Consider the following 18,537-nt stretch of genomic DNA (forward strand, 5'->3'; position numbering starts at 1 on the left):
ACTGACTCATCAAGGCAAATACGCATCAGGTACAGTCTTAAACAGCAGTAGAATGCACAAAAATCTGGAAAAAGACAAGACTGATTTTACACTTTATGGGAGTTTGTTTCTATTGTCTGGATTATATAGCAAAAATAATTTCGATTCTGTAATATCTTTTAATTAGGAGTCAACTTTAATGTCTAATTTAAAATGCTGCAGTAAGGTAGCAAAGGGCTGAAAAGAGGTGCCAGCTAATACCCAGTATTACAGTTTTACAGTCACCGTGTGTGCAGTGCCCTCAAAACAGATGATCTCACCATTCCCTAGCCCTCAAAAATCTTTGTTCCCACACTTGTGCTGCTTCCTCTTTTTGTCAATAATTGATGCAGCCACATAGTGATTTGTGCCAGGAAACAGACCTAGTATAAAACCAACCTGAAGAAAAAGGGGATTCTAATTACAAACTGAGAGTGTCATATACTAGAGAAATTGCCACAGAATATTCCTGTAAATCTGCCAAGTCAATAATATTCATGATGATCTGCTAAGTAAGTGCTGGCTGTGAGGACTGAAGTTGCTTAGAGCTACTGGAAGTCACATACCTAGTTTTCCAGAATGTCAGAACACTTTGGGGATTAAATGAGTAAAAATCATTCCTTTAACTTCTGCTTTTTTTCCTTCTCTTCTTATCCCTCAAGGTACTCGTGCCTTGCCCACACAACCCAGCCCCCTTCCCAAGATGCCTAAGGAATGCCTAAATGGAATTACAAATGTTAGGATGTTTGAAAAAGGAAAGGAATATTTTATCAATGTTTTCTTATTTTAATCATATGACTAAGAGTTAGCTAGAATTGGTCTTCAGCAAAACAGTTACAATTCTTAAAGTGAAATCACAAAGTGGAACAGTATTTTTTGTTAAATTTAAATAAAGACCAGAATGCATTTAAATTACCATATTATTGTCACATAAATCTTAGGCCTTCTCCTGTGTTTAACAATGCCCTTTGTTTTGCTATTCTCTCTAAATCACATAAAGGACATAGTCCAAAAAACCTAACAATTTGCACATAGTAATGTTTACAGTGTGTTATAAATGGAGAGCAACAATCTAATTTTCTCTTTCAACCACCACTGCATACTAACTATACACTGGAACAGGAAAGTTTATAAAACAATATCCTGACTGGGTCTAACAGCTCCAGTAATGAACCCTTGAAAAGAGCATAGACTGACTGCCACCTGGAGACTTAAAATAATCTAGCTTTTTGACAAGTAAAACACGGGTTGGGCAGCTTTTAACACAGGTCCTTCGAAATACTGCTCCTTTATTATTATCTCTCAAGTCGAACAGAAGAGGTCACTAACGAGTCACAGCATGCCCCACTCCTTCAAAGCGGGACAGTCACACTGACCTAGCCAGCCAGCTTGACCTCAGCAGCCCTCACTCTTAGCTGTTTTCCATCCTTCGTGCTCTGACGCCAGCTTCTCTTGCATTTATTTCTCCTCTCCATCCTCTCAGTTCTGCATTATGTTTCCCTATGTACACTGAAGAGTTTAATAAGGCAGGCTGTGAACACTCCAGACCTTCCACTCCACATTTTCCATTCAGCTGCCTCTGGCGTGAGGATAGCAGCCTCTACAAGAGGATGTTTTGTGGCAGAGTCAGCCCTCAGAGGACAGGCTACAGCGTTCAGAGAGGTCAGCATTCACAAATGGGGCACTACTTGTCAGCAACACATGCAGAGATTCCCGTGGCCTTCCCTTCCCTCATCTGGAAGAAAAGTTTGGAGACAGAAGAAAGGATTGCTCTGCTTTGCGGGTTTGGTTGTGGTTTTTTTTTCTTACTGTTTTTAGCAGTCTTGAAAAAAAGAGTAAGAAAACAAGAATACATGCTTCTTGTCAGAAGTATCCAAAATAAGAACAAAGACACAGTCCTTTCCTGACACGTTACAACACAGGAGTTCAGAGTCGTGAAGAAATAAAAAGAGGATTCACTAGCATCCAGCATGACCTCACATTTAAACAATGTTTCCCGTTGGAAAAAACCTGTAAACTCAATAGTTAATACTGTAATCGTGTATAGACAGCTATCATAAAAAATAATTTAAAAGTATCTCAATGAATAGAGAGGCTCAATATAGGAAAAAGTCTTTAGTAGTTCATATGTCTAGAAGAGTATTTCTTTTGGGCAGTGAAGGAGCTATTTTGTTGCTTAAATATACACCTCCCATGCCACAAAGGTACTATTCAGCCAGTGAATATCTACAGGTATAAGGCAGGAGTAATGTCCATGTCCATCCTGTCCCATGTAATGACTTCACACTCTTAAAAACACGATCCAGATAACAGGAGCAGCAAAAGATGAGCTGGCAGAAGCTCCAGTTATTAAAATTTTTTGTGCATGACAAAACGCAGTAACAAACAACAGCAACATAGCTTGTAGAACAAGTACATTTTAGCTAAGAGGATCTTCTTTTGGAGGTAAGATGAGGTAAACCCAAGTTACTGTTCTGTTGTGCAGGAAGAAAAGGCAGACCTTCCTAAAAATCATCCTAATCTGTAAATACGTGGGATTCCAGAGATCTGACCTGTATCTGGATGCAACAACCTAAATGGAAAGTTGTTGCCTCCATACAGTCCTTCTGGAGCCCGCTGACGTCATGGATCCCAAAGTCCTTCCAATACAGCAGAAGCAAAGGAGGAACTCAAAGGCAGTTTATGCTGCTCAGCATGCTAATGCCTCACAGTAAGATCTCTGATCAGAAATCAGCAGTAATTATCCTGCAAAACCAGGCTGCCTCTTTTCTCCATTGCTTCCAGCTTTTACAGAACATTCAGGATCCTGTTCAGAGTTCCCACACCAGGACAGGTATGCACTGAGGAAGATGTTTGTTTGTTTCTCTTCCCCTTCTTTGGCAGCACAGATCTGTCTTTCTAAGTCTTAAAACATTGTGCCACTACATGCTGCCTGAGATTCTTCGCAGATATTCAACACTTCCTCCCTGATCCCATGCAAACAACTTGTAGACTTCCTTTTCTATTTTCATAGTAAGGAAAGTACCCTCTTCATTAGCCAGCATTTCATGAAACTTCACTGCAGCTCTCAAATAAATATCTTTCAGCAAGTTTATCTAACCTCCCTAGCTCAACTGCTTTTATCTACATATATGAAAGCATATCCTGCTTCTTAAGAATAGTTTTAAAGTAGTTCTTAGAACAAAAACATATTTCTTGTAATTACTACAAGTAAATTACTTCCTTTATTATCAAGCTCATTTATAACAGTTTTAATTTTAAGAGCATGAAAATTTAAATTCTGGCTTTGGAATACATGTGAGCAGCTACTTTGTCATTTCTAATTTAAAGTAAATATTTGATGGAAAAAAATAAAGCCTTAAGCCATTTCTTAGTGACATGCTAAAGGGGAGTGCTAAGAATTCACAGAAATAAGCATCAGTAAAAAAGCAGGATTATTCTTCTAAAAATCACCAAATGGAAAGAACTGAAGCCAGTTTGAGCTGCCCCTGTAACAACAGAACTCAAATGCTTAAGGCAATAGGAAGTGAAATAAAGTTTAAACTTGTACAGGATGAGGTTTGTACTAAGTAAGGGGTTATTTTAAGAACTCTTACCAGCATAACTATATTAGACTGAATTTTCTATATGGTAGATTTACTCTGTTCCCCCAAATCCCTATTATTATGAAAACATACACACACAACATATGCCCTAATAAAGTTATTATCAATAACTTAGCTGTAACTATGAGCACTGCATACAGGGGGAAATTTGGGTATGATTTTTTACAGCTAACACAGTCAAATATGTAAGAATCATATTCCCACTAAATATTTTTAGTTTGTGAAGTCTAAATAACACTTCGAACTTCATTGTAACACGTGCTACAAAAATGTTTGATCAGTTTCTCAAGAGGATAAGTAATAATGAGGCACTAATTATTTTACAATCAGCCTAAGTATACACAAAACTCTTAATGAATATTTAACCAGCACTTACATTTTCACACTGCATCTTTCTGGGTTTTATGTGGGAAACATTGAGTCCATCAATAACAATATCAAACGGAAGTCGACTTTCCACAAATGTTTGAAAGGCTTCAAATTCCTGAAATAAATAAACAAACAAGCAGGGGGAAGAGTATGTTGAGTTTAACAGAAACAGATTTAATTCAGTTTTTATTAAAAAATGAAACAAAGCCTAAGTCACTCACTTTTCCTTTGTTGGCTACATTTCACATCTTTACTTGCATATTTGCTAAAACAACCACAAAAAAAAAAAATCTTTAAAAGCCAGAAGTGCTACAGTGGATGCTTCCAATATAATTTTAAATTATATTACAACTGAAAAGCAAAACTTTACAATCATCCAGATTTTCAAAATTTTAATCCAAACTGTACACTTTTATAAAGATACATGTTGTAGCTGTTGTTACACAACAGCTGCAAGACAAAGCAACTTTACATACTAGTAGACTGTGACACTACCACTAACTCTTAACATTTCCAAATGTAAAATAAGCATTGTATTTACTTTCTCTGTAAGAATTCCGAAATCTCTGAATGCCAGTCTTTGGATAACAGACATATTTAAATAAACATTAATTTAGAAACACAGCACTCCATTTGTGAGAAACACACAGCTTTAAAGCTAGCAAAACAATGAACTTTCTTACTAGGTCAGAAATGCAGTGATTGAGCAAACCAACAGCATCCATCCAGTTTTTCCAATAGAAGGAAAACCACATTGCTTTAGGCTTGAGACCCCATAGGAGGAAAACAGAATACAAAGTCATAATAAAAACTTCAGGAATTCCTCCCTTGATTTTTGAGGAAAGATTTAGTGCTTTTAGCAGACACTTGCATTAGATTTCTACTTCCTGCTTCTGAATGTTTTTAATAGAATCACACAGAAATCACACAGAATCACTAAGGCTGGAAAAGACCTGTAAGATCATCAGGTCCAACCTTTAAAAAAAAAAAAAACAAAAAAACCACAACAACAAAAAAAACCAAAACCCACAACACACCAAAAACCAACCCACCCAACACCACACAGCACCATGCCCATCAAGCCACATCCCACAATGAATAGGCACAGGAGCCCTAAGCCATCCTGGTGGGCAGTGACCTGGTTTCATAAATGACCTTTCTAGTAACAGGTAAGACTTACTGGGTAACAGAGGTTTCACAGACCAAGGCTATAAATGAACTTTCATAGGAAGTCAAAACAATTGCAAATTTCAGGACTTCTGCTCAAAATTCAACAAGCACTCGTCTAATCTTGCCTTCTCCCATGTAGTCATATAGCAATATGTAAGTCTAAAGAAAAAACATTATCTCAGCACCCAAACAAAATCCTATACAGCATATACAATTCTTCCTCGGAGAAAAGAATGAAAGAAAGATTTGTCCAGAAAATACATTGCTGTCAGGCAGTAAAACATGACCACCAACTTCAAATCTAGTCAGAATGCTTATGACAAATTATACTAGGAAAAGGGTTACTTGTATTAAGAGTACAAACCAATCAAATGAGGTAAAGATGCCTCACTCAGATGTTAAAATTTCAGGTATAATTTCCAAGTGAACAGAGGTGTACTGGTCAAAAGCACACTGACAAGAACACAGACAACACCTAGCAGTCTAGCACCACCAGAGTCAATTGCGTTTTAGGGGATCTTGCATTTCTCCATGGCTTAAATAAATGGTATTAGTGAGAAAGTATAAAAAGCCGGGCAAGAAAATTATCATCTTAAACAAAAAGAAATAGTTGGCGCTTGCAAAGTGTTTCCCCTGTCCCCCAGCCCCAGTCTCAATGTATTTTATATAGATGAATAAATATTCTCATTGCTGTCTGACAGCAACACCAAGACACGGAAAGGAAGCCACTAGCAAAGGTGGTGGCAGGGAGCAGGAGGAGAAACAAATGCAAAACCAAAAAATGAGGATTCCTGACTTCTGGGCTTATGCCATCCAGTGGACTTCCCCATGGTTCAAAATCAGATGAGTCATCACTGTAATACTGGATGGCTGTCTGAAAAGTGGGAAAGATAAAAAGAAGGAAAACACACAGAGACCAAATGAAGGTAAAATATGACAGTTTTGAGACAAAGATGAGTGAAAATGGAAAAGACAAAAGAAAGCGGAAGCAGATGAAAACATATGATAAACAATCCAACAGAGCGTTGTTTTCCTAATGCCAACAAATGCCAACATTATTTCAAATAACATGGTTAACATGGTTACAGTCAAGTAGACATTTTTATAAAGTACAATGTACATGTAATCTTGTCTTCAAGGGCTCAGTTCAATACAAAACAAACAATTTGTGGAGAATTTCTAAAGTGGTATTTTATTTCAAGTGACAATAATTCTAGAGCAGTTCCTGAAGGGATGGGTTTTCCCTGACAGGCAGACTAGAGTGCTTTGTCAAGGGAACACCACAGCACGAATTGGGGGAGCAAGCAGAGGAGTTTGGTGAGTCAGTGCTCCCCTCTGCCCACTCTTTGCTTGGCTCCCTCTCCTCTCCCAGCAGGGCAGATAGTGCAGGAGCTGCCAGGAGGGTCCTCCAAGAGGCACAAGGATAGGCTCAGCACCTCTCAGAAGCCAGCTCTTGGCTCTCGGATTTACTTTTGGAGCTGGGGAGATGCCACAGCCTTTTCAGTGTCGTTCCCTTGGCCATCCCACCTGTCCATGTCTCCTACTCAGTTCTCAACGGATGCTTGACAGCGTGCCCCTGCCAGCCTCTCAATTGTTTTGTCTTCCTACCAGTAAACTGGGCAATACAGGGAGAGGTGGTTTGCTGGCACAGGAGGCTCTTACCCACACAGGGAGATGAGGAGTTAACAGCAGAATAAGTGCAGAAGACAAACGGCCAAGTTTAATTTATGTCACCAAATACAGAACACTCCAGTGAAAAGTCTTAGACAGACTAAAAATCCCCAAGGATCAGTTCATTTTCTCCTCGCCATCCATACTTCCCCAACAACACACAAGAGTGCTCCTTTCCTTTTCCAGACAAAAAAACCATGAAGACAGACAGAAAAGATCCAGGTCTGCTCCCCTGAGAGACAGTTTTTGAGTCACTGTATTTCCCATCCTCTCCGGACACAAGGAAGGAAAAGGACAAAGCCTGGGAATAAGCAGCAGGCTATGTCATCCAGATGCAGTAGAAAGGGTTATTCAAACACACACAGACTTACACTGTGAGTGTATTGGGTCTGGCTGAGATGGAGTTAATTTTCCCCACAGCAGCCCTCGTAGTGCTGTGCTTTGCATTGGTAGCTAGAAAGGTGTTGATCACACACCAGTGTTTTGGCTACTGCCGAGCAGTGCTCACACAGCATCAAGGCTGTCTCTCCAACACTTCCCCCTCACCAGTAGGCTTGGAGGTGGGCAAGATCTTGGGAGGGGACATAGCCAGGACAGCTGACCCCAAATGACCAAAGGGATATTCCATACCATATGACATCTGTTCAGCAATAAAAGTTAAGAGAAAGGAGGGGCGGGGGGGGAGGGCATTCATTATTATTACATTTGCTTTCCAGAGCAACCACTATGCGTACTGAAGCCCTACTTCCTGGGAAGTGGCTGGACAATGCCTGCTAATGCGAAGTACAGAATACATCTTTTGTTTTCCTCTGCTTTCATGCACGGCCTTTGCTTTTGCTGTATTAAATTGCCTTTATCTTGACCCATGAGTTTTTTCCATCTTATTCCCTACCCCCCACCGCCCCGTCCCGCTCTGTCCCGCTGAGGAAGGGCGTGATAGAGCGGCTTGGTGGGCACCTGGCATCCAGCCAAGGTCAACCCACCACAAAAAGAGAAAATATGTAATTCAAAGGATGCTGATCTGTCAAAGATCAGGATCTGTCTGGATTTTACACAGATCTTACTTACAGTCACAGTAATAAAGAGATGATTCACCCACAATTCTCTAAAGATATTTCCCTCACTAGCCAACTGTAATAAGAAATTTAAGATCTTCTTTATAAGCAGTAAATGAAGTAGAGCAGCTAGAGATCAAGAGAAGCCAGACACAATAATCATCAATGCAGTACAATGATGATGTGAAGGTTGGTTTAGGCAAGAAGCAGCAAGCTATTCTCACAGGCTTCCCCTTCCAAAGGGAGAATGCAACGCGTGATCTATACAAACCCCTGCATATGATGCGGGAACGTTTACATGGAAACATCCTGCTGAACACAACAAGGGGCACTTCTGATGAATCCCTTCAACATACCAACAAGTAGCAAAACCTCTCTCTCTCTCTCTCCCCAGGTAAGATCACCAAAACAAACACAGCAAACCTTACACTGATTTCTAACTTGTTCTGACCAGGTTCATCTCACAAAGTTTCCCAGCCTTGGAAATGCTACTCAAACTCGCTTCAACAGAGTTGGCAACTGAAGGGACAAAACTTTTAAAAACACATTCAGCATTGCTTATTGACATGTCCCTCTTAAATGCTTGGGAGCCACAGAAAAGTGTTGCAATACAGCAAGGCTGTTACCTCACTGCAAGACTTCCCCCAGCAGCCCATGCACTGTGTGAATGTGCCTCCCTGGAGCAGGAATACACACAATGCAGCAGGGTCCTCACGGGAGGCTCCAGTGATATCCTGTCTCACACAACATACAAAAGAAAAGGGAATTTTAAAAAACCCACTTGATTTCATTCATTGCTTAGCTGGGAAAATAGGGGAATGCCAACTACGCAATGGTTAGAAATGATTCACCGCACCTTCTACTAAGAAAACTTTTCTTTGCAAATGGACACCACACTGATTAAATTGATTTGGAAGTAAAAGCCAGCCATAACAAACCCATGATGGAATTTACCTTGATGTGAAGAATTAAAGACATTTAAGATAATTTTTTGTTTACCCACTAGCATGTAGATGGCTCAAGCCCATTCATATCTCTACAAAAGCAGAAAACAGTCTTGCATGTTTTTGGTATTCCACAGCAGCTGCATGACTCGTGCTATTTCACCATCATTTTATACTGGTATGTACTGGTGCTGCCACAGAATGGGGTGTTTCTACCTTCTCCCTTCCCTCAGCCATTCATTCCTAGCCTTGCCCCCTCCTCTACCTATGCACACACATTCGTTGGCCCAAGGAGAAAGACTGAAGTGGATGGTGAACTGAGCCAACGTGAACTGAGCCAATGTAACAGTCTTTAGCCTGCACCAGTCCCCTTGTTCAGGTCAGAACACAGAGGTTTGTCCTGGCATGAAAATTCAGCCAGGACATGGAATAGGAATGAGACTGGTAGTAAGTGAAAGGAATGAGACTGGTAGCAAGTGAAACTACTGGGATCACCTTTTCCCGTAGGTAGCACTGACTATGCTAACTTACTGGATTGTGAAACAACAACATTTTACGAGATTTATCTCTCAACCTGGGGTATTGCAGCAAAACAAGAGGTAGAGGTTGGTTTTAAAAACCAGAAGTATAGGAAATATTGTTTGTAAAAGAAAAAAAGATTGTTTTTGCTATTTTAAACTGTTAATTTAAAAAATAATTTAAAAAAAAGGGTGACCTCAGACTTCAAAAGTCTGGCTTACACAGCCAGTAATATTTGAAATAGCAATAGATAATAGATCTGAAAATAGGGCTTTTCGGTAAGCGTATTAATACTATTTCAACTTCTGTAAATACATTTATAAACAGAAATGTATGTTTTTCTTCCAGTACCAGTACACAGACAACAAGCCTCAAAAGCACAACAAAAACGAGGGAAGAAATTCATTGTTAGTATTTACAGATTTACCATGTTAAATATAACATAGAAATAAACATCACAATTGAAGACAAAACAGAGAAAACATAGCTAAACAAGCGTGTCCTTTGATAAGAGCAATGAGAGTAATTCAAATCAGTATTTTGAAATAATTTTAACATCTATAACAGATCTAAGGATATGACAAGTTTCAGATCACAGAAACATTAGATCACATGAGCATTTTTCTCCTTAAGTCTAAATAGGAAACATGTTGGCAGCTAGAAATAAAATCATGGTATTGCTCAAATTCTTCAACAATCCAAAATGTCTACTGATCTAAATGCCAAAACCCAAAGTAATACAAGATACAAAGGAGATACATGAGCAAAGCCATAGAGGACTTTTAAATACAAGAAAGGCTATTATGTTCATGCCAACACATGGAATTTGAAAAAAATGAAAGAAAAAAAAAGAAAAAAGAAAAAATCCTACCAAAACCTATTAAAATCACTGCAGGAAAGGCTGCTCATCACTTCTTCTAAACAATAAAGTTTATGCTCACTCATCAGGAATGGTGGAGAGACACTGAAGTCAAATTTAAAAGTACAAAGCTACAGTATTCAACCTATATTGTTTCCAGAAGCATTCACAAGAGTTTGGGCTTTGTACCAGAGAAAAAGCAGTGCCTCCCCTCTCCACATTAAATGGCATATACTCAAGTGCAAGGAAAGAGCAAGTTCTAATTAACAGAATATTAATCCACACTTAAGTATTATGTAACTCTACCATAAGTATCAAACAGCATGTTTTTCAACACCATAAGAGCAGCTTTTAGAGAAGTGAAAACATTCACTTTTTAACAGTGTCATAAGATACAAGGTGATGGGGGTTGCTTTGTTCTCAGCAATGTTTTTTGGTATTAGAAGAAAAACACAGGAATGAGCATTAGAGTGTGAGAAATAAAATTCAGCTGTCAAACTGAAATCCAGCCAATTTTTTTAAGGCGCCTTGTTGGAGCACTCTGCAATCTGTTTGTTGCTATGCCTGAAGGGTTTGAATATTTCCCCCACAGTTTCAAAGCTTGGAAATCCCCTTCGAACCCTTATGAGCAGGAAGGCTTTTCTCAGTATTGGGTATGGTACTACTACATACTCTGGACTGCATACAAGTTGATTGCCCTCTGTTATATGCTTCTAAAGTTAACAAATAATCCAGGAGTCACAAACTCCTGTGGCTGTAGCCTTCAGAGATACCATCACAAACAGGAAGGTACTCGCAGGCACACCGACAACCTGGCTGCGACATGCTCTGGGTTGCCTGTTCGTAATCCTCAGTCAACAGCAGGCAGTGTCGCAGGACTTGTTGCTGCCTGCCTACATCAGACAGGAGAGGGTCAGTCATAAGGCCAATGCAAAACTTGGACCTCAACAATCCAGGCACTGCACTTCTGAAACGTCCTTCCTGAGCACAATTAACATGGAGGGAGGAACAAGCAGTTTGTGCTGCTGTCCTCAGTGGAAAAATGCCCTCATCTTTGCAAGGCTGCCATCCTAAATACAAGAGTACAGAAATGGACCATACCAAGCTTTCTTTTTAAACAAACAAACAAAAAAAACCTTGCAAAGGCAGAAATATTTTGAATTCACAGTGCTTTCAAAATTAAAAACACTATTTTGGAACCTTTTCATCTTAAGGCAAACCACCTAACAGAATGCAAAACCAGGAAAAGATTGACTGGAATGCTTAAATACAATGTAATGGGCATTACAGAAAGACAGGGAAATAACAGAAAAGCAACGCATCATGAACTGCATAGAAAAGACAGCATCCCAAGTGAGGCAGACTAGCACTTAGTTACAGACAGTCCATAACATCCATGTGGAAAGATGGCTAATGAATATCAGACAGCCGGATATACCTCCATGCTGCTTTCTCTGCTATGCTGGTACAAACGTATGAAGCAAATCTAAACAAGGAACTGATCTAGCTGAAAACACACCTACAAGAAAACAAAACATTATTTTGTCATCTAGGTTTGTCCCCTGCTTACCATAAGGCAATACTCACTTGTTTCCTGGCACACTTGCAAGGGCCAAAGGGGGCAGGAATGAACAGCTGGCAGGGTGGTAAGGCTAGTTATGCTAGTTTAAAAATCACGCTGCCACCAAATGCTTATGCTAACTAGCATTTGCAATCTCAACAGAAACACCAGCTGTTCTGGGGGACTGAATGGCATGACATGCTCTACCCCTATTTTAATATTTCTAGGAACAATCCAGAGAACTATAAACCTATGCACCCAGCATCTGTACACTATAATATGGTTGAACCGATCACCAAAAACTGTGCAAACCTTCTGGAATAATATGATCTGGTAGAGTTTAATATGCACACCTTTTGTAAAAGAGTGTCTAAAAATTCTTTCCTTGTGTCAATGAAAATGTAGGTAAAATAGAACCAGCTGGCACTACTTAGATTTTAAAAAAACCTGACACAAGATTTCATAATAAGCTACTAAAACACTGAACTAGTTATAGCATTTTAAAAGGGCAGAAAAAACAAAGGATCATGCTAAAAAATTAGCAGCATCTTTCAAAGTTCTGTACTAATTCCCATGTATATGAAATATTTTACAGGTATTTAAGAAAGGGAATGGCACAGAAGAAGCCAAACCAACAACGAATACAAAACCAAATTAAATTTAGCATCAGAAAGATGAAACAATGAGTACTATATGAAAAAAGTACACTTATATTCTACAGTTCTATGGAGGAACTGTATCAACTTAAAGGATCATCACAGTGTAATGAAAACATCTGATCAAATTGATGGTGTTCTAAACCAAATCTAATCAAATCTTAAGAGATAAGGTGTTGGATAGATAACATGAAATCATTATAACTTGTTAAGCCATTCTAATTATCATAAATTATAATGAAGCCCTATATTAGACAATTCCACATGGGCCTCTGCAGCATCAGAAGAATCTGGTTTTGACCACTGCTGGAGACCAGCTCCTTGCCTTAGAAGGACCTTTGGTAATGGACCAAAGTACCAAATGGTAAAGGACCATTCGGTAATGCCTAAGTTCCAAGAGGTAACATTTCAAAGCATCTTCAATCAACATGTGCTCACAGTAATTTTACTTTAGAAGTATAATCAAAGAACTTAGCAACATTGAGAGACAGAGAACACTTAAAAAAAAGGATGGTAGTTTATGCAGTCTGCATTACGTAAACATCTCTCAAGATCCTACTTAGTGTAATGCATGAGCTGCAAGTAAAGGACTGGTAAAATAATCTCCTTAGAAATTAGCTACTCAGATTAATTCAGTTTAGTTTAATTCTTTAGTTAACAGTTACTGTTCTGACTTCATGTTTATGGTCCTGGCTGCCTCTGTGATCAGCTAATGAACAGGAAAAAAGAAATACTTTATCAAGGTATGCCATTCTTAAATGTTGGTGAAATTTTTCAGTTTCTTCTATTTCTCTCTATTTCTTCCTATACGTTCTAGCTAATGTAAGGAAGATACAGATCTGAGAAAAAATCACTGCATCAGCAAACCATGTTTGTATTTTGCTTAGCAACATCTTCAGATGATATAAAGTAGAAACAAGTTAAGGTTAGCAACTCTATTTTAACCAAACTTGTGTTCAAAAAAATAAGATTAGAACCAGATTTTTTTCTTACTTGATTACACTATCTGGAATATGAAGAATGTATCACGTTAGAAGAATTTCCAAATACAGTGGTGACAAAGTTCTAGTTTAAAAAGACTGTGGAGGACAACGAAACAGTTCAGACAGTAGATTAGAAGAAAGGAACATTCTTGTGTTGCAGGGTGGCCTAATTTTGTTGCACAACCATTTGATGGCAAAGGAGACCAAGTGACCTGAAAAAGTCCCAACTCATTCCTTGCTATGTATGAATCAAGAAAAGGAAGACTGTGGACCGCCCCAGATCTGACCCACCCCCAAGAAAGATTCTCTAACACTGAGGTAATCGAGGGAAAGAAATATGCATCGAATTTATAATGTTTTCATCTAGATCTATTTCTTGCTGCTAAGGAAGCAGCTCAGTCTTTTATTCTCCTGCCAAAAGACTCTCCGTGCTTCTGTTTGCTTCCATTATCAGGAGCCTCTGGGGTAAGGGAAGATGCAAGAGAAACCTTGGAAAATTCCAACTGCCTTTGTCTCTCACCACCAATTTCCCATTTGGTCTCCCCTCTTCCCCTCCTTTTCCTTCCTTCCTTCCAGAAGTTCCCTCCCCTCTAGCAGATCATATCACAAGAAGAGTGTAACATCAACCCTGAATTAAATGGAGGCAGGACACAAAGTAAGCAGGATAAATGCTGCAGCTTGGGCTGCGGTGCTCTCAGACTCTGTCTGGGCACTCTGCTACTGCAATTGTCTCAACACCCACCATAAACCATTACCTGTCTTTATTCTATGCTTACTAGACCTACAAGATTCAGTAGTGGATCAGGCTCTGAGGCTAGTGTTCTTTCTGAACCTCAGACTAACCCTAGTTCTAGCAAAACCAAACCCACAGCTAATCCTGAGCCTCACTCAGACCAGCTCTCTTTCATCCTTGTGGATATTACAAGATCTAGCAGCAAATCTGGCTCTTAAGGCAATGCAGGATTCTGCTCTACTGAATACTAACCCTATCCTGACTGAGTCCAGTGGCCCATATTTAGCAGAGAACTGAAAAAAAAAGCTGTTCAACCCTATCTGCAAATGTTGTGTCTCAGCTTTGTAGGTTTCCCCAGACCTATGACTGCCCAGGGCTCTTCATGATCCAGCAGTCTTCAGGCTTGATATCAGTGTATTTAATTCTAATTGCAATGCTAACCCTATCCTTATCCACAAGCTAATCATCATATCCTTCCCATAACTAAAATCAGCCACAAGAGAACAATGGACTTAGTCATCAATCTGCTGTTCTGCAAAACCTGTAGAATTAAACTGTTCCGCACTGACCATCCTACAGTCAAGCAACAGTTACAACTAAGTTTTTTGGTCTGTGTTGTCACAGACTAGATAACACATTTGTCCTTACTGATGCCACCTCTAACACTAATCCCCAAACACCACACTTTCAGGACTGTCTAGATTCATCAATAACAGATTCTTCCATCCTTGCTATCCTGAAACCCCAGCCTACCTACAATCCAGTAACTCATATCCAGCCAAAAATTAGTCATAACTTGCTCATCTAAGCCAACCTCAGCATTCATCCTATTCTTGGGCTTCCTAGATGACATGAAGGAAGGGAAAAAAAAGAAAAAAAAAAAAGAAAAAAAAGCAAGCAAGCTCAGAAGCCTCTACTCTTGAAGCCCAGGCTTAGCCCTAATCCTAACCCTAATTATAGCTCACCACCCCTATATCCTTCTCTAGAACTAACAGAAAGCTGCCAGCACGCTTCCTGCAAAAGCTAGGTCTGTATCCAGGTGGTGTCATTTTAAACTGAACCCTAGCAAAGTGACCCACCCTGTCACAGAACTGACAGGAAGACTTTCAATCATTCCTACCTGAGAAGAAACCACAGGAATTGTTCCTGCCCAAAACAGCCTCCATCCCAGTGCAAGGGGCTTTGCAGCATTCAGCTACGTACCAAATTTTTGCACTCCTACTGTAGAGGACAAACACTTAACTGGGAATCTGATCCCTTTGCTGCAATGTGGCGCATATCTGGAAGGGAAGGGGGCACACAAACCCATGGGAGAAATTCCACCCAGCCTTCTCCTTCCTTCCATGTTTCCTCCCCTCAGAAAGGTCTTTGCTCCCTGGCAGTGACAGGGAGGAGGTAACATGTATGGGAATAGAGGTAGAGGAGGTAAATGGCACACACAGCCTGGACTGTGGCCCACACCGTGCACACAGTATCAGTTGTTTGCTGGGAAGGGGTTTTCTCCTCTTCAGCCCATGAGAGTCAACAAAGCAGGCAGAAGAATGAGAAGTTCACACTGAAAGTTGGGAGTGAAGGCTCTGCCAGATGGGGTTAGGGCAGACTGTGTCAGACACAGTTTTCTTAGAGTTTGGAGTACATAGTTTTTTTGGAAATAATAAACTACTCCATTCAGAACAGGACTGACATAAACCACACAGGGCTTTGGGACAAATCATGAAGTTTGGAAACAGGTACATGTGGAAGGAGAACCAAAGCATTATAGAAAGAAAAGGCATCAATCTAAAAGTAAGAGATAGAACTTATTTTCAAGGCTCCTTGGAAACAGCACAACCTCATTCAGTTGCAAAAATAACACTGAGATGAATGGGTCACTTCCTCTCCCTGCTCCAGTCTCTAATATTCTAGAAGAATATGTAAAACCCCTTTACACACTTAGCCCAGATCCAGTGTAGGGACTTTACATGCCCACAAACCCATCTCTTCTTGCCTTCTTGACAGCACATACACATCTCCCATGTGCTTCATTCCCCCTGCAGAACAGTCCTTTCAGGCTTATCAGGGGTATGAAGTAGCCATGAAGGGAATGAAATTACTGCATTTGCGTATTTGAGAGAAACACCTGGGAGCAGCTGTGACATGAAAGTCATCACAGCAAAAGTTGATTCTGCCTCTCAATATACCAATTATATCATCTCAGGTTCAATGGCGTAGCTCCCAATTACATGCAGCCAGAGTAAACAGGCATCCGACTGAAAACATCATACAGACATTGGTACAAAAGGTGACAGTGTTGTTACAATTGTTTTCTTTCTATGGCAGACTGCAAGGTTGCAGCTCGCTATATTAGATCATCATATGACATCCTAATAGACCTTTCAATTCAGATCTTTATGTTCAACTACTGATGTCTATTTTTAATGTGTAACAGGTATTTCCTTATCACAGATGATCAGTTTTATAGTTCATGCAAGCCATCTTTTCAACATATTTGTAAATAGTGTTCACTACCATTCTGATGTACAAACCTAAGTTATTTGATTTTCTTTCCTAAAACTAATAACAAAAAATATTATTTTTTTTTAATCTACAGTCTACTTTTGGGGGATCCTCAACAAAGCAATTCTTCGCTCCTAATTTTCTATTCTGATCACATTTATTCTTAAGTGAGAGAAATAAAAATCAAATAAAGCAATGATGCTGTTACAATAGTAAGAAAAAAGACTATTCCTCAGTGGGGAAAAAAAAAGATTCCAAATGCATTACATATTCAATTTGAAACATTGTTGGAAAAAACATCTGGAGCTCAAAACAACTCAAACTGTTTCCCTGAATAATCATTTAATTGCAAGAAACACAGATGCACTAAAGAAAACTAGTTAAAAGAAAAGAAGGAATAGAAAGCTAGTAAGTTTTCTATTTGAATTGCAGCTACTACAAAAAAGTGACTGACTGGAAAATGGAAACCCCCTCTCAGATATATTTGCTTACATCCTATTTTCAGCCTCTTCACCTAGTTTCCCCTCTGGAAAACCCTGGCTGCAGGAGAAGTCACTCAGTCTGGCATACCTAAAAGGGGCAGCATATTTTCATCCCCACACGTCTGCTTTCACAGCACAAAGGCAACTAAGAAGTCCCAAATTTATTTCTGGAAACCTCTGACACCTCATGACACTGTTTTGCCCCTACTCCCACATTCATGCTCAAAATTCACTGAGGGAGCAGATTTTAATCTGTACTGCCAACAGTAAACACGCCAAATTCATCTCCATTCAGCCTCCTGGTGACTGCCTGCCAATATGGAACTGGAACAAGGTCAATTTGGAACTAGCAAATGGGTGGCCCCAGAGTGGTAAACGATGGAATTTCAGCTATCACACAGACTAAAAAAATCTACTGGCATCAAAACTTAAATTAGTGTATTAAGTCTTTGTTTCATTAGATTGCATTCCTTTGATCAATCAGGTTCTCAAACAGGGAGAACATAATTTCCACTACTGGTCAGCTTGGGCATGAATGTCCTGTTACCCGGAACTCCCTTCCTAAATCTCCCTGCTTTCAACTGGTACTGCTAATCTAGCCCTGTGTACTTGACAAATCTGAAATTTTTAAGCGAGCAGTCATCACAGGGAACAGAAATGAAACTTCACAGACTAGACAGTTAACTGGTTGAGGAATTAAAAGTTTTGTTGTTGCTGCTTTCTTTAATAAACCAACCTCAACCATAATTTTCACAAAGGCTTTTAGAGAACAGATAGAGTTAGTTGTACAGTGTGCAATAACGTACATTTTTTTTATCTTATCATATTATAGAACACCAGTACCCATTAAATACTTAAAATTATTGCTACATTTTTAAGGATAATTTTACTCCCCTGCACAATTCACAGCTGAAAGTCCTGAACCGAGGAGAAAAATCTGTGTGGAATGTCTGAACAATAGGCTGCATGCACTACAAGTATCCCAGCACTAACTGTGACACATGCACAAGGTCTGTGTCTGCAGAAAGCCTGAAGAATTAAACCTGGTGTCCTCTTCCATATTTTCAGAACCGCTGCAGAACTGTGGTGCCAGCTGCAGCAAAATGACATCAATACTTAGAAGGGTAAAGCAAAAGCGCCCTGAGGTGTGGCGTGGGCTCCATCTAGTGGAGCTCGCTTCATACTGCTGAACCACTGATCACACAAAATGAGTAAGAAATAGAACTGCAATATATTAGAGTGTCTGGGAATTACGCCCTCTCATATGTTTACAAGGACCTTTGAAAAGCTTGATACTCCTGATGTATACTGTGATTATGAATATGAAAGTGTATCTTTAAAATTGAGGGGTAGTTGGTTGCTTGTGAAAGTTGACTGAACAAAATGAAAATACATTCTTTATTGTTTCTGGCAAAC

The 18,537-nt window shown here is 39.5% G+C and overlaps 1 protein-coding gene across 1 annotated transcript in view; it reads right to left on the reverse strand.

Annotated features, from left to right (window-relative positions):
* Positions 1-18,537, reverse strand: part of PRORP (protein only RNase P catalytic subunit) — a 51,600-nt gene that overhangs the window by 23,349 nt on the left and 9,714 nt on the right. The window contains exon 4 of the mRNA XM_009808616.2: positions 4,000-4,107. Coding sequence (XP_009806918.2) covers positions 4,000-4,107 — 108 coding nt within the window. The remainder of the gene's footprint in view (positions 1-3,999; positions 4,108-18,537) is intronic.

Source organism: Gavia stellata, chromosome 7, assembly GCF_030936135.1.
Source record: "Gavia stellata isolate bGavSte3 chromosome 7, bGavSte3.hap2, whole genome shotgun sequence".
In the NCBI taxonomy this organism is placed as follows: Eukaryota; Metazoa; Chordata; class Aves; order Gaviiformes; family Gaviidae; genus Gavia; species Gavia stellata.